The sequence below is a fragment of the Phasianus colchicus genome, chromosome 1, assembly GCF_987193195.1.
Source record: "Phasianus colchicus chromosome 1, bPhaCol1.hap1.1, whole genome shotgun sequence".
Lineage (NCBI taxonomy): Eukaryota > Metazoa > Chordata > Aves > Galliformes > Phasianidae > Phasianus > Phasianus colchicus.
The window spans coordinates 176,968,103-176,992,573 of NC_143436.1; the positions used below are offsets into that span (position 1 = coordinate 176,968,103).

At 42.2% G+C, this 24,471-nt stretch overlaps 1 protein-coding gene across 2 annotated transcripts in view; it reads left to right on the plus strand.

Annotated features, from left to right (window-relative positions):
* Window positions 1-434: 434 nt before the first annotated feature.
* FLT1 (fms related receptor tyrosine kinase 1) overlaps window positions 435-24,471 on the plus strand; it is a 101,646-nt gene continuing 77,609 nt past the window's right edge. For both annotated transcript variants that reach the window (XM_031615594.2, XM_090133659.1), the window contains exons 1-3: window positions 435-716; window positions 15,316-15,412; window positions 15,738-15,958. In XM_031615594.2, the coding sequence (XP_031471454.1) occupies window positions 524-716; window positions 15,316-15,412; window positions 15,738-15,958 (511 nt within the window). In that variant the 5' untranslated portion in view covers window positions 435-523. The remainder of the gene's footprint in view (window positions 717-15,315; window positions 15,413-15,737; window positions 15,959-24,471) is intronic.

The following is a 24,471-nucleotide window of genomic DNA, read 5'->3' on the forward strand; positions in this document are numbered from 1 at the left end:
TCATGACTTCCTTTGTATCATAAAAATATAGGAAGAGCCGCACCGGATCAGGCCGAAGACCTAATTCTGTGGTCCCATAGCCAGGGCAGGCTGCTGGGACAACCTTAGCATAGGGGACACCGCTACCAATGCCCCTCCCCGCCTTGGCCCTCTGTGCGCTCGGGGCCGCTCTCTCAGTCCCCCCTGGGGCGCTCCGAGCACCGCACCTGGGCGGTGCGGGACAGTCGGGGTCAGCCGGCCGGGCTGGAAACTCCGCGGGGCCGGAGCCGGGGACGAAAGCCCCGCGGGGAGCGGTCGGTGCCCGCCGTCGGCGGGGAGGCGGCTCGGGGAGGGCGTGCTCCCGGCGGAGGATGTGCTGGGGGCGGGAGGGGGTGCGCGGTGGGGGGTGGAGAAGTTATAAATCAGCGAAGCCGGGGCCGGCCGCTAATTGATGTCCGCGGGAGGTGAAGCTGGCAGGGCGGCTGGCCGCGGACACTCCCTTTCCGCGGGACGGGGCGGGCGGGGAGGGCTGCGGGGCCGCTGGATGCTGATGCCGCGCCGCTATCTCCGCCACGGCGGGAGGAGCCCGGCACCGAGGAGAGCCCGTCGGAGCTCGGTCGGCGCCTCCGCCTCTCTGCCGTCTCCACGGAAAGAGCCCCGCGCCGCCTCGGGCAGGACCATGCCCCGCCAGCTGCTCTCAGGGACCGTGCTGCTGGGAGCCGCCTTCCTGCTCGCAGGTAGGAGTCCGCCGGCCCCCGCCGCCCCCCACCCGGCCCCAGACTCTGCGGGACGCTCCCCATCGGCGGCTCTCGCCGTCGCGTCGCGGCAGGCGGAGGGCACCTGCCCTCCCGACCGCCGCCCTCCGTTCCCAGGGCGGGCACAGAGACGGGGTGCCGAGGGGCGCCGAGCCGCTCCGCGACGTGGATAGTCGCGATGTCCGAACCCGTGCCTTGAGGAGGAAAAACAAGCTCTGGTCGCGGGGTAGGCTGCTTTCCAGCCCGCTTTGTTTTTCAAGAGTCACTTCTGCCCGTGAGGCAGAAAAGTGCCCCCGATGCGGGCAGGGCAGGGAGCGCGGCGCGGGTCTCTCCCGGCGGGGCAGGACGGGGCCGCCCGCATCCCGCGGAGCTGCGTGTGACGGGATGGCTCCGCGCCCGCTGCAAAAATCCACTGTGCCTAATGGCGATGTTTTTTGGGATTGGTTGCTTCGGCTTTTCTCGCTTCGAAAAAAAAAAACAGTGCCGTGATCGGAGGATGACAGAGAGCTGTTGGAGAGGGTCCAGAGGAGAGCCATGAAGATGATCAGGGGGCTGGAGCACCTCCCCTATGAGGACAGGCTGAGGGAGCTGGACTTGTGTAGCCTGGAGAAAAGAAGGCTGCGGGGTGACTGAATTGCAGCCTTTTAGTACCTAAAGGGAACCTACAAACAGGAGGGGAATCAACTCTTTGAAAGGGTAGATAACTGCAGGACAAGGGGAAATGGTTTTAAATTGAAGGAGGGAAGACTTAGGTTGGATGTCACCACTTTACTATGAAAGTGGTGAGGTGCTGGAACAGGCTGCCCAGAGAGGTTGTGGATGCCCCATCCCTGGAGGTGTTCAAGGCCAGACTGGATGGGGCCCTGGGCAGCCTGGTCTGGTATTAAATGTGGAGGTTGATGGCCCTGCATGTGGCAGGGGGGTTGGAGATTCATGATCCTTGAGGTCCCTTCCAACCCTGGCCATTTTGTGATTCTGTGGGGGGGAGCGTGTTCCCCCAGGGGCTGAGTACTGTGGCAGTGGCCCCGGTGCTGCCCGGAGGAAAGCTGGCGGGGCTGTGCTGCCGAGACGTTTTCCTGCTCGGGAAGTGCTGATTCATCAGCTTTGTTATAGCCATATAGGTATTCTTCTATATTTTTTTTTTCCTCCCGGGGAAGTGTTAATTTCCCCGCTTTATTTTTTCTCTGCTGTGCCCTCCTTGGCATAAGGATGGAATAGGCACAGGCGTGGGACTCTCGTTGTGGATACAGGAAACACGGGTTGAAATCCTTGCCAGGCTTCCTTCACAGCTTGAGCTTGAACTTCGGTGTCCCTCTCCCACATGGGCTCCCGCGGTGCTGAGCTGTGCTGGGGCATCGGCTTCCTCTTTCCTGTCAGAAGGGTTTCCCATTGTGCAAACTGCAGCAAACCCACTGTCCTGGGAGAAGGTGGATTCAGTGATTGAGGCGCTGTAAGGGACCCTGGCTCACCTTCCTGCTCCAGGCGCTGTCAGGGGCACACGCACCCTACACCAACTCCAATGGGAAAGGCTTGGCTTGGTTAGGGGAAACCCGGTGTCCTGGGCAGTGGAGACACACACCCTGAAGGTGGCTCAAGTGCAATAGGTACAGAATGGTGCTTCCCTGTTGCATGGCTGAATGCCTTTACAACTGGTTTGCTGGAAATTTCTTTCCTCTCTTAAAAGTATGGGAGATTTAGCTTCACTCCAGGGCTCAGAGTTTGAAAACATCTTCGATTTTGTTGTGTTTTCCTTCTTTCTTTTTTTTTTTTTTTTTTAAAAGAAAAAAGCAAATCCTCACTGTGGAGGCTTGGCTGGACATCCCACATAGGATGATCAAGCTTCTTCTAGGTCAGAACTGAAGCTCTCATAGGCATACAGCATTTCAGAGTTGTTGGTGAAGTGGTGGGATGTTCTCTGCAAGTCATCTCTAGGTGTTCCTTCTCATATCACCCTCCTTCACTGCCTACTTATGTGAAACTCTCACTCAAGCTGTCCAGCACTTCCCCTTTTAAGTGTTCTTAATGCTTCACTCTTGTAATTCATACTCTGCAGGTGTCAGCTGAGTTTCCATTTACTGACTGGTACTGGAAAAGATTCACAGAGTCAGTGGTTCAGCTGTTACAGACACCTCCATAGCGAAGGGACAGAAAGAGATCTTTAACTTGTATATGGCTATTTAATAATTCCAATTTACCCCAGACAACATGAAAACTAAAAGTTTCTGTTTGAAAAAGGAGATAAAGGAAATAATGGAAATCATTTTTCTTTGACTCGGGAGTCTTGAGCACTTCAGCCCTCTGGTATTTCTATGCACATTTGTATTTCAGCTATCAGAGGAAAGAGGAATGTTTTGTCTCTGTTTTGTGCAATACTTGCATTTATTTCTTTCATCGTTTGTATGTATCGTTTGTATTCCACAAACTATATTGCATACAGTTATGCTAAAGACTGTACACACAGTGGTTGACATGAAGACTTCAGTGCCATATTTAGGTTTGATCTCCTAGTCGCAGGCATCGTGTGACAATAATTTTAATCAATAGCATTTGAGAATGTAAAGGACTGAGCTTAAATCTTGAAATGATCAGGTTCTGCAGCCTGAATCAAGGATGATGTGTCTGTATTTCCAGAAACATGGGATGGATAAATCAGCTTTATTTCCAGCTGTCGGCACCCTGGCAATACCTCACAATTAGCAGATAGAGGATAACGAGAATATATTACAATCTTATCTGTGGACACCACTATACAAGCCTGAGTTATTCCAGTTGGAACTAGATCATCAACGTCTCCAGCGACCGATGGACTTTTCAATTTCATGGTCAGCTGCAAAAAATGAAGAAAGTAATTCTAGGTCAAATGTAAACTGCTTTGAGGTTAATTTCTTGCAATAACTAACCTGACTTCCCTAAAAGTGCTGACGAGATCGAAGCTCATATGTTAAGGTTTCTATTTGATTTCAGTGCTCAGCTGAAACAGAAGCAGAGACTTGCAGCCATAGTGGTCTAATTTAGGATTAGAGCTGGAAATCTCAACAGAGTGCTGAAAAATGGACTTTCCCACTTCTGAATATTTATGGAAATTGGGTTCCCTAAAACATGTCAAGCTACATTCATGTTAGGCAGAAGAGTTAGACCTTGTAGCACAACACAGGCTTTTAAAAAGTTTTATACATTGCCATGCTTTTTTGCATTCCTGAAGAAAATCCATCAAATTACTTACCAGTGTCTTACCAGGCAGGTGCTGTGCCCACATACTCTACAGAAAGCCATATTTCATCCTCTCATTGTGCTGGTATAATCCAGAGCAATTGCTTTGGGCAAGTTCTTTATGTTTCGTGCACAAGGAAATGAATACTTGACATGTACCCTAGAAAAGAACTTTGTATCTAGAATCACACTGAACATTTAGAATCCTAAAAGGAAATTGTTACTGGGGAGAACTGGAGATTAGTTTGATTGTGATTTGTTTTTTTTATTATTAGTATTTTATTTTTTACATGTGAACAGAATCCAACAAGCCAAGCTATTATTGTCAGATGCTACAAAGACTGAAACCAGTAGCCCTTCGCACTGTGTGGGTGTATAGGACAAAAGGAAGTTGTCCAGATTTTCAGGACAGTTGCTGAGTCCTTACACTTTAATGTGGTTTGGAAACTTCAAGCACAAATATTTATCAAGTTGCTAGTTTTTGTGTCCGACTGAGATTGGGAAAGGAAGAGGCGCAGCAGATGAAGGAGAAGGCTTGGCATTTCAGCAATCTGTGTCCAGTGGGGCTGTGTTGGTGCTTTATCAGCAAAACTGCTCCCTTGGATTCCCTAAAACTAGGGGCTGGAATTCCTGTTGCAGCCCCTAAGGGAACGGAAAGCCACCTTGCTCTGAGAGCATTGCTGTGCAGCGCTGTGTGCTCAGCCACCACTGCCACCTCTGTGGCGGGAGGCAAACCTCTCCCATTGGGGTGACACCTTCAGCAGCAAACTGCTTCCTTCAGACATGCTTCATCTTTGTGTCCTTCTTTGCCCCCAGCAGTCTGTTGCTTTTTTTTCCCCCTCTATCAGTATTTGTAAGAATGTGGGAAATCATTTTTATGTGTACTTTAGCATGGACTCTACCTGTGGGCAGCACCTGCCTCTTTTCTCTTTGCTGTTGTGATGCACTCCTACTAGATGCAGGCCACAGATGGGGAACGACCTTCCCAGCATTTCCAGTTCCAAGTGACCTGACTTCTCATCCTACCATGAGGGAACTGCTCATCTGAAAGCTGGTTCAGGGATGGACAGGAAGGTGTGCAGACAGTTGTCTCTCACCAAGTTCAGTTTCATTGTTCTGTGGTTGGAGTCAGTGCCGTATAAATCCACATGGTTAAAAGAAAAAGTCATGTATGCAGCAAGAAACAGTTGGAAAAGTGAAAGCCAAGTGCTCACTCCAAAGCCAAACGTGGTGCAATATCATGCCCATTATGAATGGCAGAATGACTTCATGCCAGAGATAATCAAATTGTAGTGTATTGAGAAATACAAGGGTGTGGGAGAAAAAATTCAAAACTGCATGTCAGGGGTCCTATTACCTCAAATGGAAGTCCTGAACTACTGGGACATATGGAGGAGTTTGTACTGGGAGTGTAGATGACCGTTTCTTCTGCTTTGCATCATGGTTGGTAGTTGTTTTGTTTTATGCATGGTGGCTGGAGCTGTGCCACCTTTAACAGTTAGCAGTCATGGAGAGAAGGAGGATATTGCTAATGATGCCTCTGTGTTACTCAAGACTGTGATTGATTTTTGGAAAGTAGTTGACTGATTTATTCATCTTCTACCCTAGACTGTGGTTTGGTTTGTCTTATCAAAGCAGAGAAAAGCTCACATTCACAATGACCTGGTTTTACATTCCTGTTGTTTCTCCAAACTACAGTTGATTTTCACAACCAAAATCAATTCCTCTATATCCACAGTGTTAAGTCAGCCATGTACAATACTTATATCAAAATTCAGTGTGATGGGATTGACCCCGGCTTCTGTTTGCATGATTTCAGTATTTTGCAAGGTGGTAGGGATACCCTTCTATCATCCATTGGTATATGGCAATAAGCCCTCATACATACAATCCCTTTTTAGTCATATTCCCTCTTTTGGAGCCTTTGCCTTGAAACAAGGTGTTCTTTGCTGTTGTAGGAGCTCAGGGAGGTGCTCAGGAAGAAACTGTTTCCATGTTTTCAGTGGTTTGGAGACACTAGGGCAATAGGTTGATACTATTTCTGCTCCATACCCGGAAGCGGAGGTGAGTGGGCACAGTGGCCCTTGCAGAGTGGGGACCCTGAGCAGATGTCCTCCTCCTGGGAAGCTCCCTTGGGAAGCTCTGGGAACGGGACCCCCTGCTCAGTGCGTGGGGAGTGGTGAGGGAGGAGCACAAGGGCGCTTCGTGAGAGGCATTCCACAACTTCACACAGCTCGCCCCGGCGTCCTTCCTGTGGGATCCTTCTCTGCCACAGAACTTTTTTTCCTTTTGTTCCCATTGTCCTTCCTCCATGGAAAAACCTCTCCTCAGGGTCACTGTGGACCAGCAGTAAGAGAAGCGTGAGAGCTGCCATCCTGGGTCAGCTCCCAGTAGCTCTGTGTTGTGTCTTCGATGGTGTCCAACATTTAATCTTCAGGGAAGGCTCAAGAAACCAAAAAGCATTTACTCAGACAAATTCTTCAGAAAGGATTTTTTAAAATTTATTTTATTTTATTTTATTTTGGTAGTATGATCTCCAATCCACCATGATTTACTAAGAGAATGTGAGACTGAGAGTTGAGATAACCAAAATTAGCCTGCTGAAATTCAGGTGTTGTCTGTTTATGGCAAATGGATATACTACAGTGGGGTTATATTGCATTGTGTTGTGCAGTATAGAAGACTTTCTTCTTTTGCTTTGCTGGTAGGATTTGGTGTGACAACTTGCCTTTGTTTCAGGCAGTGCTACAGTTTACATCCATCCTAATCATTAATTATTATAATTTTCTGACATTAATCAAATCACAGATGTGCTTGCCAGATTTCTGCATGTGCACCTACCAAAGGCTTTGTATTTTATATGCCATTTAATTGCCAAAAAAGCCAAATATGATCTGATTTGTTCTGCTAGTGCTGTCCTCACCTTCTCTGATCTATTGTCCACAAGCCCATCAAAACCAACTGAAGCACTGACCTGTTTCATACCAGCCCTTGGTGAGAGGGCTGACTTTATGATGCAGTATGGAGGGATCCCCAGTGGAGAGCCCAGAGGAATTGTCAGCCAGAAGGAGCAGTCCAACCGTAACATCACCTTTAGGAAGAAGCTCACTCTGGATCTTCTTGCATTACTTTTCATTAATTTGTAATCAAAATTAAACTTCAGAGTAGAGGTGGTCCTAGAGCAAAAAAGTCGTCTATATGGACCCTTTTTTCCCACTAACCTCTCTGGTTTGAACTGTTGCATTGCACTAGTTATTTTTTCATTTCCACCATTTCTAGCTGTTTTGTAGTTTACAGCAGGATGGCTAGAAAGCTGGTTTACAACTATGTCTTTTTTTTTTTTTTTTTTTTCCCTTGGAGATTTATGGGCTGGTTCATCTGTAATGGGAGAACATCAGAAATAATACCTGGCAGCTTTAAGTTTTATTTAACTTAGTTCTCAATTTATTCCTGCGTGCAAAACTTAATGAACAATATGGTCTCCAATGGATTTGGTAGGGCCATTTTGCTGGCTGAGCTGGCAGATTATTGGCAGCTAGGCCATTTGCCTTCTGAAACATTGATCTGAATCACTGGTCCAGTCCAATCCTACTATATCACTTAATTTCTCTTGTCAGGAAATCTGTAACAAATCTTAAGTATAAAGTTGGTAAAGAAATGTAATTTGATAAGGAAAATGAAAAATAATTTACTCCCTTAAATACCTGATGATAGGAATTTAGAATGAATTGTGTTTTTAATGTACTTTCTTTGCTTTTATGTTGTATCAGTACTTTCCTACCATGCTATTTAATGAAAAGACTGGCATGTGTTTACAATGGAGGTGTTTGTAATGGTTTTTAATAGTTTGTAATTGAGGCATTAGGCTATACATTTGGATTCCCATTTTCACAATACACAATGGGAAAAAGTTTGTCACCTGGCTGATTTTGCTTCTTCTCATCACGTAGCTGATTTTGCTTCTTCTCATCACATAGCCATGAAACAAGCACCATTGTCATGCTAGATTGTGACAATGGTTCTCATTTCAGATATTAAGTTTCCAGATGCAATTAAATTTTGGATAGATGGAAAAGGAAACTAAAGTTTTGGGTTTTTTTTTTTTCACTCAGGTTCCCTGAATGCTGAATTCCAAAATTAATTTTTAACTGGCCTTGTTAGGTCCAGGCTTAACAGTCACCTTAGGGTGGACAGGTCACAGAGTTTGATGAAATGGTGGTGTGAGTGCCTTTGAGCAGACACTGCCTGGACACAATGCATTGAACTGCTTTGCCTCAGCCATCCTTGTGGCTTTCCAGATGCCTGGGTATGACAGGCAGTATTTTCAAATGGTTGTAACTGGTGTCATTTTGAACAACCAAGTGTGATTTTAGCTTGTTACATTTCCAAATCTACCTTTCTTAATATCTAAATGAACAACTAAAAGAGAATGGCTTCATCATGGGCATCTTAAATCACTGAGCTGGAGCAAAACTCTGGCAAAATATTGGGCAAATGAGTGGCAGATATTGGGGAAATATATTTGCTTACATTTATGGCTATTGGCCATATTGGTCCAGTAGTGCATCCTGCTCAGATATGTTAATGAAGTGCTATCAGAATTGTACTTGCTCTATTTTTAGGCACTTGGTGTCATGCCCTGCCTCTGCAACATCTAATCTTGTATCAGCATGTTTACACATCTATGCACAGAAAGTGCATACACACGGTAAATAAACTCTTATCTCCTGCTCCGAGATCCAGAACTGAGGGGAGATAGACACACTGGTTCAAATAATAGGCACACATCATTTTGTGTCAGTGGAGACCTTTCTCAGGCAGTAATGAGTTCATTTGCCCTGCTGACATTTTTAATTCCAGGATATGGAGTCAGGGTCAAGACATTTTAGCCCGCACAGGACTCTCCAGTCTACAGATATAAACCCATTAACCTATCCATTTTATTGGCTGACTGTTGCATCCTAATGGCACCTTAAATTCTTAAATTACATTTGAGATTCATCCGCTTCAAGCATTAGATCCAGAAATCACGGGGCATGTGATGTGCAGAGCATCAGACCTGATAATTGGAATGTCCCTTCTGAGCCTGAAAGGGATAAATCAATGAACAGATGATTTTCATGAATCAGTGTGTGTTTTGTAAGTGAATAGCTTCTAACAATTTTCTTGGTCTTGAAAGCAAATGAAAGCACATGTCAGTCACAGCAGAGGCATGTACGAGGCACAGATCCACAGAGGAGTGAGACAGCTTGAAGCACTTATCCTGCCTACAGTGTGCTCCTGCTTGCCAGTATGCACAGTGCCTCTCCTTGCACCGAGCAAACAGGAAACAGGGACAAAGCCACCTCATGACCCATGGGCCTATGTCTGTTAACCCTCACCACTCCCTGCAGCCCTTGATGAACCTCCAAAGTTCTACTTGGATCAAAATAAGGGTTATGTTTTGGAGCTTTGGATAAGGAGCTTGCTCAGCTGGAAGACTATCAGGGTCAGCTGACACTGTAGGCCTCCCTGCATGCTCTATGGCAAATAAATTCTCCTAGTTCCTCTTCTGCCAAGTTTAGGTGTTGGGGTTGGATTTGCTTTCAGAAACGTGATGTGCAGTCAGGTGTGTGAAGGACTGTGAGGCTTCCTTTGGAGCAGAGGCCTACATATGGCACCTGACAGACCTGAGGTACTGCTGGAACCTCAGGGTGGCTCATGGCTTGTGAGCATTTTCTAGAGGCTGTACCTGAGCATGGACAATGGAGACAGGGCTTTCACCTCTGGGTTCAGGAACAAGGCTGTGCTGCCTGTGTCCAAACTCCAGAGATTCCAGCAGAGCACATGGGATGGGGCTGTTGCTGCCATGGGGAGGCACAAGCAGCTGCCACCAGCAGTCACAGAAGTGAAAAGCTTCATTAACAACTATTTACAATGGTGGATAGTGATAGGACAAGGGGGAATGGTTTTAAACTGAGACAGGGGAGGTTTAAGTTAGATATTGGGTGGAAGTTCTTAACACAGAGGGTGGTGACACACTGGAACAGGTTGCCCAAGGAGGTTGTGGCTGCCCCATCCCTGGAGGCATTCAAGGCCAGGCTGGATGTGGCTCTGGGCAGCCTGGTCTGCTGGTTGGTGACCCTGCACATAGCAGGGGGGTTGAAACTAAATGATCAAGTGGTCCTTTTCAACCCAGGCCATTCTATGATTCATTATATGGAGTGATGCCTTCTCTTCTTGTCCAGTGGAAAAGTAAGCCAGACTTTCATGTTTGGAGCACAAAAATAATCCTTTTTCTTTCCATCACCAAGTAAGTTTTTGGTACAGTTCAGCCTAGAAACATTTTCTTTTTCTTTTCTTTTTTTTTTTTTCTTTCTTATAAATGCAAATATTGAAGCTGGTGGGAATTTTAGTGTTGATTAAACTATGGGGAACTGTTGGTCAATCGTTCTCGTTATGATAGGATGTTAACCACAGCTTAAAATAGCTCTTCGGACTTTACAAGAAGTTCCTTTTTCTCCTTCTCATATGTTTTCAATAGAGTGATTGGCATAATGATAGAAACAAAGTTCTTATGGATAGATAGGACTGTGCGACTAAAAAAAACAAAGGCTGTTATCTGCTCTCCTCTGAAGTACCTTTAGAAGAGATGGTGATACAGCAGCTTAGAAGGAGAACTTTGAAATATGGAAAGCTCCCACAATCCCAGATTTTACAAATTGAAGTAAAGCCATACACCCTGTATGAGATTCACTCGTGACTTTGTTCTGGCTGAGGTGCAGGTCATTAACTTGTTTCACTGGAAACACATTGAAGGTCAGCCCTCTGAGTGCTCCCAAGCATTCTGGCCAGATTCTACAATTTCCTACTAGTTGCACATGTGTAGGTGTCCCCATTCCCTTCAATGGGATGACTCACAAGGAAGTGGTCATAAGCAAGAGTGAAGTCCCAGGCTGTGTTTGATCTGAATGACCTGCAACTTAAGGAGCACGGAGAAGTGAAGACCCAATTAAGATACCACATGCATTCCATTTCCAGTCCATGACTGTCTCATGCAAAATACATTTTTGCAGAATGTGTTTGAATCACGAGGAGATGATATTTGGTGGTAAAAATCACAAAAAATTGGTTATGTTTAACCAGCTTTAACACACGTGCAAATCCAACGATGACTGAAGCAATTACTTCTTGATGGATAACTTTATTGCTCACAGATGGCACTTTAAACCTAGGAGGTCAGATTCTTTATATACACTGAAGCTGCAAAGATAAACGGAACATTCTCTTTAACCTCTCATTGTGCAGGTGAAAACAGATTAGTCAACGTGTTCAGGATAATTGTGGTGGCTGGAAGATCACTTAGCCTCAAATTATGAAAAGGGTGTTGAAGACCACCAAGCCTGTTCACCTCAGGGCAGTTTCTAATAACTTCTAATGTGGTTTGTCTCTTTGAACTAAGGCATAGAGTTATCTTTTGAATTTACTTTCTATGGTCTAAGGTAACAGAAATTCAAAGTTCATAAAAAGAAAATTTAAAAGTATGGCTGGAAAAATTAGAATAGAGGCAATAATCCGGTACATGATCCTGATTTTGAGTTCAGTGAATCTGTTCTTTTAGGAGAAATTGAAATTTATCCAGAATTAGTGGAAGGTTGATCATGTATGCATGGTTACTTGGAGGTCTGCAGAACCGAACTCGCACATCATGGAAAATATATGCAGGTTCAGCTATTTTATCTTTTTTGTTTAATTACTTGTAGTCTGTGTTTTTGGTTAAATGATTCAAATTTCTGTTCATTCAGAAAGAGCACTGCTTTTTGCAAGGCAGAAAATAGTTGAACAAAGCTCGTTCTTTTGTTTCTTTGCAAATTATAGATTACACCCTCTGCGTTCACTAAGAAAAAACTTCTTCCATAATTAATTTTAGACAGCTAGACTAACTTCTGCAGTCTAAATTGATGTTTACTTGTTAATTAAGCAATCATATTGGCAGAATCTCACACGTATACGTAATAAGCCTTCCAAACCAAATAGAATATGCAGGAAAATAACCCCTTTCTCCTCCTTATGAGGAGAGATTCCTCAGTTATCAGGATTAATTAGTTCTCTTGTTGTCAGTTGAAAAGAAGTTGCACCCCCCAATGTAGGTCAGTGTGAGGGTAGGTTGCTGATGGTCGCCTAGTGACAGGCATAATGATAAGTGAATGTGTCCTGTTGAGCCATGACCCTTCAGAAAAGACGGTGTCAAGTAAAATGCCCAGAGAAGGCATAATCCACTTCTAAATATTGACAGTGGGAATTTCCTTGCTATTCTCCTTTCCTTTTCTTTTCTAGTAAACATGTCAAACTCCATTGCATTTGTACTCTGCATCAGTTTTGGAGCATTTAAAAATGTAACAAAGCTAATGACCCATAAGTAGGTAGGATGTCCAATTAAGTTATTTTTCTTCAGACTGAGCATCTCTGTTGGTAAAAGTATTGTCTTGTCTTGGCCAGAAATATCATCTTTTTCTTCAGCTTTTTGTTACTGGAAAGCTAAATTAATGAATACATACAAAATCTGATTTATTTATCTAATTATTATTTATCTAATTTATTTAAGTCTTGAATATTAATGTGATTTAATATTGTGTCTGAAATGTACTTGGAATCAATGGTGTAACTCTGGCTTATATCAAGGGGAGCAAAGATAGACAAAAACTAAGCACTCCTTAAGATCACACCCGTAATATTTACAAATGCTGTGGTGTCTTTTAGAGACACGTAGTATGTGTAAGAGGGCAAAAGGTTCAATACATACCTGGCATATCTGGCTTGCTTTTTTGCCCAAAGGGTAAGGGTGAAAATATTATTATTTTTTCTTTTCATTTGATTTTAATAACTTTAAAGCCATGTGCTACCAAGCTGTCATGTTCCGTATGCTTAATTTAAGACAAATCTTGAGATTTGTATGTGGGAGTCTTATATCTACATAGAGCTACCAAGATAAAACTTTGTAACCATTATGATGCTTTCTTGCTCTTTACCTTTGGCAGACTTGGAAAACAACAGCAGCCCCCATTCCCAGGTCTGGTCTCATGGTCCCAGCATGGGTCAGGCGCAAACATGCTGCTGCTGGCTGCCTTTGCTGCTGGCAGGGTGCTTCCTGCAGTGCCGAGCAAAGCCCTGCAGCCAGCGTGGAGCATCTCATCCTCTGATACTAGGATGATGAGAGAAGTACAGGTCTTATCTCAGGTTCTCAGCATTTAGCTTCAGGGGCGTTATTTCATAACTGGAAGTCAGTAGACTCAAAGGCTGCATGCGTCTACAAGAGACTACCCCATAAAAGCACAGTGTGCTATTTGACAGACCCACAATTTCAGAGTTGAGATCCTTAAATGGTAGGTGAGGAAAATGTACACCTGCAAGATACCACATAACAAATTGCTTCTTCAAAGATTTTCTGCATCCTTTCTCTCTCTCCTGATAACAGCTGGAAGAATGTATTCATTTGTAGGTCAAGGTCTGATTTTTCTAGACAAATCTTGGGGAAGTTTGTGTTTTTGTACCATATCACTATTCAAATTTCTGGTAATACTTGTGATAAAGTCCTGAAAACTTCTCTTTGTTCTGAAAACTTGTTATGCCCTTGCTCGAAGCCCGCTCAAGTGGGCTGTAACTTAGTGTACACTTTAAATTTTCTTCTGAACAGAGATGGATGTTAGTATGTACAGTAACATCACTATAGCCACAGCTACAGTAAGAAATACTTACTGACAATTGAGAACAGCTGGCACTTCCAGGAAAAACTGAACAAGAGCAAATGAAGGCAGTGCCTCCTTACCTTTTATACAAAATCCTTGTACTTTAGCATCACTTCCCAAAAGTGGAGACTTGCTTTCTAGGCCTTTCTCAGACTGAAGGAGTTCCCATCCTCAGATGCATAACTGCCAAGTAAAAGTTGCTGAATTTGGAACATCCAGTTGAACAGAGTTTGTCCATTCAATATTTAGTGGCCAAACTCAGCTAGCGTTGTTGCCTTGTAGTTCCTTCTACAGTCGGTGGAAGATGGGCCTTCCCAGTCATCATTCACAACAGCCACATGGATCTCCCATATTTCCCATACACATGGCTGTTGGTATTTGACTGTGGTAGAAACCTCTTAGAAGGGTTTGAAGTAGCTAAACTCAAGATACACTTGACTGAGTTCTAGAGGAAAATCCACAGTACCCTTGTTTACACAGCCCTACTTCTTTCATGTGTTGAAAATTAAATATTTTCTCTTGGAGTGAAGTGAGCTGGAGTACTCTCTAATCTTCTCTCACAACACTAAAATCTTCACAAATTGCAGTCAGGTCCGGGTTTAGACTTGAACTGATTTTAAATCTTGCAAAATATTTATGTTCTTTGATTCTGGAACACTTTGCTATCAGTGCGAGGCAGTAGGATAAAGGACTGCTTCTTTGCCTGGCCATGCATTTCTCTCTGCTTGCCATGAAAGCTTTTGTGGCAATAGCCTATTGTGGTGCAAAGATAAAGCATTACACCTTCCTGCCACTTGTTGGCTTAATGCACAAGAAGATCCCACAGTCCTCTGTTCTTCTGTCCATGCTTTCTCATTGACTTTCTGAAAGTTGCCAACACACAACTTGCAAGAAACCTGCCTTGATGTTTTCAAGCATCCCAAGCCACCCCATGCTATACTGATACTCAGATACGCAGGGTTTCACTCATCACACCGGAATGGTCTGGCCAAGATAGAAGATTTGTTGGCACATTTGCTTTCTCAGCAAGCAGCAGGTCTGGTACTTTTTCTTAAAATTTACTTGTCCAGTTGTCTTTTGTCACCACTTTACCTAAGGAAGCCTGCAGCTAGTGAGGGACTATAGTGCGACAGCACTGTGACCTTCAGAGACAGGAAGGGAAGGTCCTAAATCCCCTTTGCCTCCTTCTAAAGCATTCTCAGCTTTGCAGTGAGGTGTTTGAGTGAGAGTTCGGATCTCAGAGGTCAACGTCTGGCTGTGGCCAACTATTCAAGAGGCTGCCATTGCAGCATTTCCTAAGGAAACACAGCCAGCAGTGCTGGAGGACACACTTCCCTGGTTCATTGTGCAGACACAAGGTCCTGAGCTTTCTTCAAGATTCAATCAGTGAACAACTTGAGAATAAAATTGTTGACCAAATCTTGCATTGCTTCCATGTCTTCTTTCTTTCCTGAGTGATTCTTTCTTAGAAGGATACAAGTTCTGAGTCAGAGCAGCATGATTTTGCCCAGAGGAGAGGAGTATGTGTGGTGAGGGAGGCACTACCTTTGCTTTGCTTTCTCCTTCCAGTGTAGCATCCTAAATGTGAGTGGACTTGGAGCCGGATGATTTGTCATTGTTAATGCCTTTCTTCTTTGTTTTTCTAGGATCCACTTCAGGATCAAAATTAAAAGTTCCTGTGCTGAGCGTGAATGGCAGACAGCACATTGTTCAAGCAGGCCAGCCTTTAAATCTCACATGCAGGTAACCAGCTGAGCTGGCTTCTCATAATTTGGTTGAGAATTCATATACCTGATACTTTCTTTTTTTTTTTTTTTTTCTTTTTTTTATAGCTGAAATTAAAAAAAAAAAAAAGAAAAAGAAACCTAATGGTGTGGGGAAAGGTGGGGAGTGAACTTCAATGGCAATTGTTTAGTAGTTCTTTGTTGTTTCTGTTGTTGTTTTTGGAAAACAAGATAAAAGAGAACCCCAGAAATAGCCTAATATAATAAAACAGAAAGCTTGGGAACTGGAGCTGTATCACTGCAGCCCAACATAATTGTTTCTGCTTCCTTATCTGTATTTGCAGGGGGGAAATGCTTCATTCATGGTCTTTGCCTGAAACTCTAAGTAAGGACAGCAAAAGGCTGAATGTAACTAAGTATGCCTGTGGAAGGAATGGGACACAGTCCTGCAGCACTCTGACCTTGAGCAGAACTCAAGCAAATGACACTGGAAGATATAGCTGCAGATACCCAACGAGTCCAGTGAAAAAGAAGAGGGAATCTATAGTCTACGTATTTATCAATGGTAAGATCATGGGTTTTTTTTAATGCTGCTTAGTTTTTTTGTTTTTTTTTTTTTTGGTTTTTTTTTCAGTGCAGCAGAATGGATTAAAAAAATGCACATCAGCTGTGTTTAAATAGTAGAGTTTTGAATTATATTTTCAGCTTCACGAATGTCATGATAATTTACTGGTTTATGTACGTATTATGAGCTTTCGAAAGCCTGTTTTATTATTTAAAATACAATGAAAAAAGAAAAATACCAAACCCAACTAGACCCCTGGAGTAACTCGAGCTCCACATGAAAATACACTAGAAGTGATTTTGTGAAATCATGTCTTAATCAGAGGATGACTGATGAAAACCATTTGTCTGGTGCAGTGTCCGCTTTAACCTGCCTAAGACTGCATTTCTAGACAGAAAGATGCTAAAGCTGTCTTTCTAGATCACTGAATTTTCTCATGCTACAGAAAATTAATATTTGCATGCAAGTCATATTCAGAAAAGTGCTCTGCAGCTCATGTTACACCAGTTGTAGAAATCTAGAATAATTGGATTCAAAATAAATACACAGAATTGTGTTCAGCAAACAAGTATTGTGCAATATATGGGAAATGCTGGAATTAGGTCAGTCGGGCTATAACAGAAATTGCTTTTTGATCCTGTCTTCTTCCAGGATATTAATCAGACACTTCTCAAAACAGCTGAATTCAAAATGAAGAACAGCAAAAGAAGAAATTATTAAACTTTTAGCTTTATCACTGTATTATATATTTTAGTTTTTCTCAAGTTTTTAAGCAAAAAGTTAACAGATTACTATGGGGTATCAGGATTCACAGATTTTGGAAGCGTGTATTAGAGAGAATGTGCAACTGGAACTTTTCCAAATGATGTGTCTGCTGCTTCTAATGAGTTCACATCAGAGTGAATTAGCCTTTGTTTTCAGTCTGTGACACAGAGTGGAACTGGTGCTTTGGAAAATCAGAACCAAATGGACCGCTCACTACAGAGACAGAAAATAAGATAGCTCTCCCCGTTATTGTGGGTTGCCTTACTGATACTGATTGAATAATTCATACTGTTCATCCAGCTCTCTTTCATCTGAAATACACTGTAGTATTTTCCTCACCCAATTACTTACCTGTAATTCACTGGATATCCAATGACAGATGCATCAAAAAAGACATGATGAAAGTAGAAGGTTATTTTTTTTAGCAAGCAACGTTTGCTTCTGCCTAGGAAAATTTACAGTTTTCTTGAATGATTTCTTTGAGTTTCCCACCATGGGATCTCTTTGAACCTCCTACCTTGGACCTTGTATTTAGTTGATCTACCCACAGTGCTCTCCATTTACGATGTGAGAAGAGCAAGGACAGTTGTGACCCCGAACCTCTCTGCTAACCTAATTTATATTATATGAGTTTCCTTCATGTTCTCTTGGTCTCCTTTCTGTTTGACATGTTAATTTTTCTGGATTCTGAATTATTACAAATTGAAGACACAGTTGGTTATACCAAGTCTTCACTGCTTCCTGAGCTGTGATTGGCTTCCTTGCAACCAAAAGAGAACCTCAATTAGATATATGTGAATCAGTTAATCTGCCTAATTTGCATGTCAGAAGACAAGTATGTCATTAAATAAACAGCTTTTGGATAACCCCTGAAGTCCCTCCAAAAATCTGTTAAAGATAAAGCAAAAAACCTGAATGCCATAATTAATTTGATTTTTTTAAAGAGTGGCTATTAAACACTGATATTGCCATTGAAATTGCTTTAGACTATGTTTTCATCCTTCCTTTTCTGACCAAAACCAGTAAAATGTAGAAGGGACTATCCTGTAGCAAGCTTTGACATCTTTGGCATATTCGTTTTTGGAATTTGACAAAACTTTTGATTGAAAGACAATTTCTTAACACTTAAATGTTGATTGTGTCTCACAAAGTATATATATGATTTGGTAATCTACTGATGACAAAGGAGGCTGCTCATGTAATGACTGTTGAAAGACCCACTCTGCCCCAAGGTGAGAAAAGGTACAATTTCAGGGAGAAATTTTGAGCAAATTGAAAAGAAACAGGACTCTGAGTACCAAAAGTAACCCTTTCTGATCAGTGTTCCATTGGCATTGGAAAGGAAATAAGGCATCACTTAATATAAGTGTAAGCATACATGAAATTCAATTACCTGGGTTGAGTGGCAGAGAAAAGAGGATAGCAAAATGCTCTATTAAGTATATCGTTATTGAGTTTAGTTTTGTTTTAAAGAAGATTTGGGGTACTTAGGAAATAAACGTTTGTAAAAGTCAGATCCCTCCTAGGTTTGTATTGTTTCCTGTGGCAGGACGTTGTGTCAGTCCATTTCCCATATTAGCTCCATGTGGATCCCCAAGGTGCCTGTTTCCCATGTTTTAGCATGCTGCAGATGAGAACAAATAGTTGCTATTTACAAACACAGGGTCCAAATCAGGAAAGCTGATATTGTTTGTACAGGAAGTCATCACTGATTGTTTTTAAAATGTTATTCATTTCCGTAATTAGAATGATACTGAAAATGAACTGGATTAAGGGGAGAGGGAAAAAAAAAAAAAGAAAAAAAAGAAACAGAGTAAATCCAGTAAATCCTTTGGTTCAGGAATGAGAATATGTACAGCAAAAGGTGAACTATTGCAGACAAAAGCGAGATGCAAGGTGGTAAAAAGGAAACTGCAAATCCCACGTCTTGGGATGTCTTAACACATTTCTGAAGTGATGAAATGCAATGTTTGGGTGTTCAAGAACCAGCAGGCTGGTGACGTTTTGCTCAGGAGCTAGTCCTGACACCACCCTGCTTTTAGCTGGAGAGGTCACTACTGAGTTGCACAGTGGAGTGAGTGCTGCAGCAACCCTTGACCACACACAGTTCAGGAATTGAGACATCAAGCAAGGGAAATGAAGCTTCTCAAGAGCCTTCAATTTTGCTCTAAGAAAGCTGATATCCTGACTTCTACCATGAGCCATGGGAAAAATCCAAAATGAAACATAAGCCTCTGTGCCAGTTTCTCCACTGTGCTGGTTCCAAAACTACTGTGATCTTTGTTCTGTTGCACAATTGCAATCTGTAAATTAAATTGAAAGATTTATAGTGAATTCTCACTGTATGTATTGGAGTAAGACATGGGTAGTTTTCTACTTGGAAAGAGATCAGTATGTAAAAAAGACAGTTAAAAAGCCCCAGACTAGGAGCAGGCTATTTTGAAACCTACACAGATTTCCCCAAGAACGTTTCTAAAAGCTTTTTTTTTCTGTCTGACTTCATTCCCATAGTTCCAAGGCACTCTTCTCCAATTGCTGGAGCTCATTCATTTTCTTTCTTCTTCAAAAATATCCAGTCCTCTTTATTCTGTGTTCTCATCTCTTTCTTCCTTTGCCTTTGATCACCTGTTCCCATGATGTAACAGAGTAAAGCAAGTAAGTCCAATTACATTAATATAGCAAGTTTAGATTGTTGCAGGAATTTGAACCAAATTTGATTCAAGCTTAACAGTTGCTACTTCCTGTGATGAAGATAGCTTTCAGCAATTAATATACGAGATCAATGTTTTTTTCTACTGCATCAGAGAATTTTTAAGTGAAGTCATACTTGACTTCAGATATTAGCCCATCACTTAGTCACAGTTCTTCTTCTCTTTTTCTCTCCTCACACTCCCACTGTGCATGTTTCTGGCCACATACTTTTCCTTGCAAAGACATTTACTGATACTTCAGCCGAGCACCAATTAAAACATTCTGTTTTAAAATCACACCTTTGTGCTAAGTTAGTTGTCTGTTCTCTCTCTGTGCTTAACAGAGAGAAAAAAAGTACTTTCTGATACGTGTTTCTCATCACTGACATGATGAAGAATCTTGAGGACAATCGTAGGTGGGATGTCTTCCTCTGAGAGGATTTCAGTCAAACGGGGCAAATCAGAGCTGAATAACAGAAGGTCCTGAGAGCTATGCTTGTACTTACTGATAACTGGAATATCAAACATATCAAACATATCCACTAATTTTGGATAATAGACTTCAGATGTGTCTCAATTTGGACAGTCCAAAATGAAGGCCTTTAACATTATCAAATTGCTTTAAAATATAAGACCCTGGAGAACCAAAATATCTGAGGTTTTGAGTGCCTTTTCAAACTCTAGAATTGCATCCATCCAGGGCAGACCATGTCCTATCTCCCTGGAAAGTCCAGTTGTTGACTACTACCTGGATCCAGCTCCATGGATTTAACATTTAGGTTGAGTAGATTGACTCCTGAAACCTCTAAAGTTGTACACTGCAGAACAGGGGGAGGCATCACAATACTTCCCCAAAAGGGTCTCTAAGATGAGAAGCTTCAAAGTCAAAATAATTCAGGTGGAAGCAGCAGCAAGACAAAATACCCTGAATGTTAACAGTAGAGAAGAACATCTTTTTCCTTCTTCAGAAGTAAGGTACCCATAAAACAACCTGCTGTTGCTGAAACTTGTGCTTTTTCTTTCTTTGCTTTTGGCACAGTTCTAACATATCAGCAGTACTTTCTGGCTTACGCTGTCAGAGTCAATGATACAATAGCACCTCTGTTATGAAAAGGAAACTAGTTGGGATTAAACTGCGCTACATCTGTACTGAGTACATAGACGTATTTTTAGTGACCAGTGAGGTTCCTGTTAGAAAACTGAACTTTCTCAGACTCACTGATCTAAATTACCATGAATTGCTATACATCTATAATGTCATTGTGTCTACATGGACTTCACATCGTGCTTCACTGTGTTGAGCAGAGGAGGTTCAGGAGCTTTGGCAGCATCAAATGGGGCACACTCAGCTCTCTGAGGTCTCACTTCCACACCAGGGCTTATGGCTGCCACAGAAATGGAAATCCATTTTCAAGATGGTCCATCATGAGGGAGGGACATAACTGAAAAAATGATCTCATGACCAAGGGCCTTTCTGGAGTTAACTTTCTGACCATGGTAATTACTGCAGTGTGAATTTCCTGGTTAAAGTGAATGAGAATATTTTTTCATAAGAACTGCAACCGCTTTTTAAGTGTGTTACGGACCTATGTCAGTGATAGCATAGTGTAACTGGCCCCAAAGGAAAACAAACCATGCCTAGAGATCACTGCAATTATGCTAGCAATGCTTTGCATCTGAATGTGCTTCAGATATGATGTATTCCCCTCCTTTTTATTTCTTTTCTTGTCTTCTATGTTTATTAATTCATAGCTCATAATATCCCTCCTTCAAGTTTTAGAAAGAGTATTGTCTTACAGTTTAAGGCAAGGCAAGAGTGGAAAAGCCCATATTACAGAAAAGCAGTGTGCTTCCCATACTTTTCCCCATAAAAAATGGGATTTTTTTTCTTAAGGATCATAGTCAACTACCTGAGTAGATTAAGTAGATGCCTTTCCTAGAGCATGGTTAATCTCATCCTCAAACAGATGTCTGGAACAGGTCAGGTGAGGTCAATTCCCATTCCAGAACTGAACCACAATTGGTTTGGCCATGTAGCTCAGAAAGGGGTGTCTATGTTTTAGATGTGTAAATGAGGTGAGATCCACTCCCAGTCTGAAAAAGTTCTTGAATGACATGGAACAACCCTATTGATGCAGTCAGGATAACTACAGCTAGTCAAGGTAAATCCCAAGAAATGGAAGGAGAATTTGGTAATTGGACGATTATCTTTCGTGAAATTCATGTGCTTATAGTTTTGTGCGTATGCATGAGTGAAAAAGATTGTTATGTGAATGTGAGGAGACTTGGTTCTTTTGGCCTGGAAGAAAACGTTAATGATGAGTATTTTGGAAGGACAAACTTTCAGAGATTCCAAGGAGCTCAGACTCCTGCAGAGAGTTTTCTTGCAAATGTGTAAGCACTCTTTCTTACGTAGCTAAGATTATTAAAAACAAAACAAAGACGGGCACAGTAGCTGAAGCATGTGGAAATAAAGAACCTTATCATCTTTTCTGAATCTGACATTTCAGTTGTCTAATTTGGTTGTTTGTGCAAACCCCATAAATAGCCTAGACAGGTTAGTAGTATCAGACATAATATTGCTTCTATTAAACCTCTTATCAATTTTGTATCTGGCTGCCAACCAGCTTTGTAAAAAGCTGCTATTTATATTCTCTAACAATATAGCAAGCGACCTTCAGATTTCATGATTTCATGACTGTTCATTGTGGTTTTATGTTGATTGTAAGTGAGAGATATTGTAAGGAACACGGTCAAACCACTACACAGTCATTAATTACAGGCACAGTTAAAAATATTATAAAGTGACATTTAAAGCAACATCTAGCATATGTAAAAATTTTGGCTATCCATCCTTCACCTTGCTACCTTTGTAAGCAACTCTGAAGCTAAACAAATGAACAAAACCTCAAAGATCAAGATCAAACTCAGTTGTATTCCAGATCCCAATGAAGTTGAATGTAGAACTCAGATGTAGTCTTTAAGAGTGATTGACCTACGATGTTCGTTTTCAGAGAATCACTGGGATTAGAAAAGACCATCAAGGTCATCCAACTGTCAACCCATCAACACCATGCCCACTAAACCACATCCTTCAGTGCCGCATCTCCAAATTTCTTGGACACCTCCAGGGACGGTGACTTCACCACTTCCCTGGGCAGACTATTTTATGTTTAGAACTTTCAGAACCTCAAACTATGTGAAGCTGGCTCAGAAGAGCACTGGCAGGAGTTTGGGTCATCCCAGATGTGTTCCCAGCCAACTCCCAAGGAAGGGGAAATATGGCATTTACCTCGCTGCAGGAAAGACTTGGGAGGAAGTGTAGCGGCAACCACTGGCTATGACTAAAGCTGTGATGGGAGGGAAAGAAGAAAAAAGAAGCAAGATGTGCAATTATTTAAGTGAGAGAAGGAACACCATGTCATTGGTGTACTCTGTTCTGGTGCTGTGGGTCCAGCTCTGCCTGCACCATGCTGGGAGACCCTGCAGCAGATCCTGGTCTTAAAGTACTGAGTATCCCCTAATGGCCATTAAGACGGAAAGAGAATAAAATCAAAGGGAATCAGGAAAAGCCTCCACACTCATTATGAAAACAAAACTGTGCTAGGAAACATGATGTGTATTCCTTTTAATCAAAAGCAGGAAGGCATTTGGAGCACTTGGGGCCATCAATTGCCCTCCGGCCCATGGCGGAAGTCCCAGTGATGTCAATAGGAGCTCTGCACGCGAATCATAGGGCATGGTGTCGGCTCCTTCTGTCCCTGTGCCTTGGCATGCCACTGCAGGAACTTACTGGGGAAGGCTGTCACCAAGCTTTGAAGCTTACCTAGAGGAGCCAGGGCATTTTGTTGACTTTTATAGAGCACTTCATTGACTTCTTCAGATGTGAATGTGCATTGCTACTGGAAAAAGAAAAAAAAAAAAAGCCTAAACATGGTATTTTGTATTCATTTCCTGTCCCTGACTTTGGATGGACAGGAATCCAGCGAGGTCTAAACTGCACAGCCCCCATGGCCTCGCTGTTGGCATCAGTCAGTGGTGACACTATGTCTGCAGACAGCACCGCTAATCTCCAGAGCAGCTCTTCCTCACTCTTGGAATGATCTGGAGATTATCATACAGGAAAGTACTTTGCAGAGCTTGCTGGTTTGGGGCTGGAGCTCTTAATTTTACGACAAAGATGAACAAGTCTTTGGGGAGCAGTAAATTTATTTTTCTGTTGATGTTAAGGGACAGGTGACCTCTTCCATGGCTGTGACCCATGAAAAAAACAAAAAAAGTTCTTTTTACCATGCTACAAACAGGTTCAATCTTGGTCTTTCCTTGAATCGTATTGCAAAGGAAATTAGCCTAACACATCCTTAGAGTACTTTTTATTACATATGCATCCTCTATTACTCATAAGTTCCTTTTGCGATCTCGGCGAATGTTTGACACCTATTGTTAAATAAAGCATTGTGATAGTCTCATTTCATAAGGTATATGTTACAAATTCACAAAACCTCTTTGGGAAAACTTTTTCAGTACCCTGGGTACACTTAAGTTACTCGATCTTAGGATTCTCCCTCATGTATATTAGGGTAGAATTTGCTTCTCTTCCTATTATATGTTTCAAACAAAAGTATTTTTGCGTATCATAAGAAAGAAGATCCTAAGGGCAGAACAGTATTATGACAGTGGAAAGTGCAGATCGTACTTAGGAAGGAGAAAAGGCGATGCTTTTAAAGAACTATTTGAGTGAACACAGGTAAATATGCAGAATTCTGGTAGCATTACTGTTTAAGGTTTTGTAAAGGGTCAATTCTTGCTGGCTATACTCATTTCTTTTCCAAGAAGGATTTCCATTGTTATTTGTATGGCTTTTGACTGAGTGAAAATAATGGGATTTGCCTGAAAAAACATTGGAGTCATAGATAAGCGTGGAACTAAGATCGAAGTGTTCCACTTTTTCAAGAATTAAAAGCCAAAACTTACATGCATTTGGAGGTAGTCTCTTTGCACTTTGAGTCCAACCAAACCTTCACGTTTCAACACCTGCAAAGAAGATTTGGAGCCAGA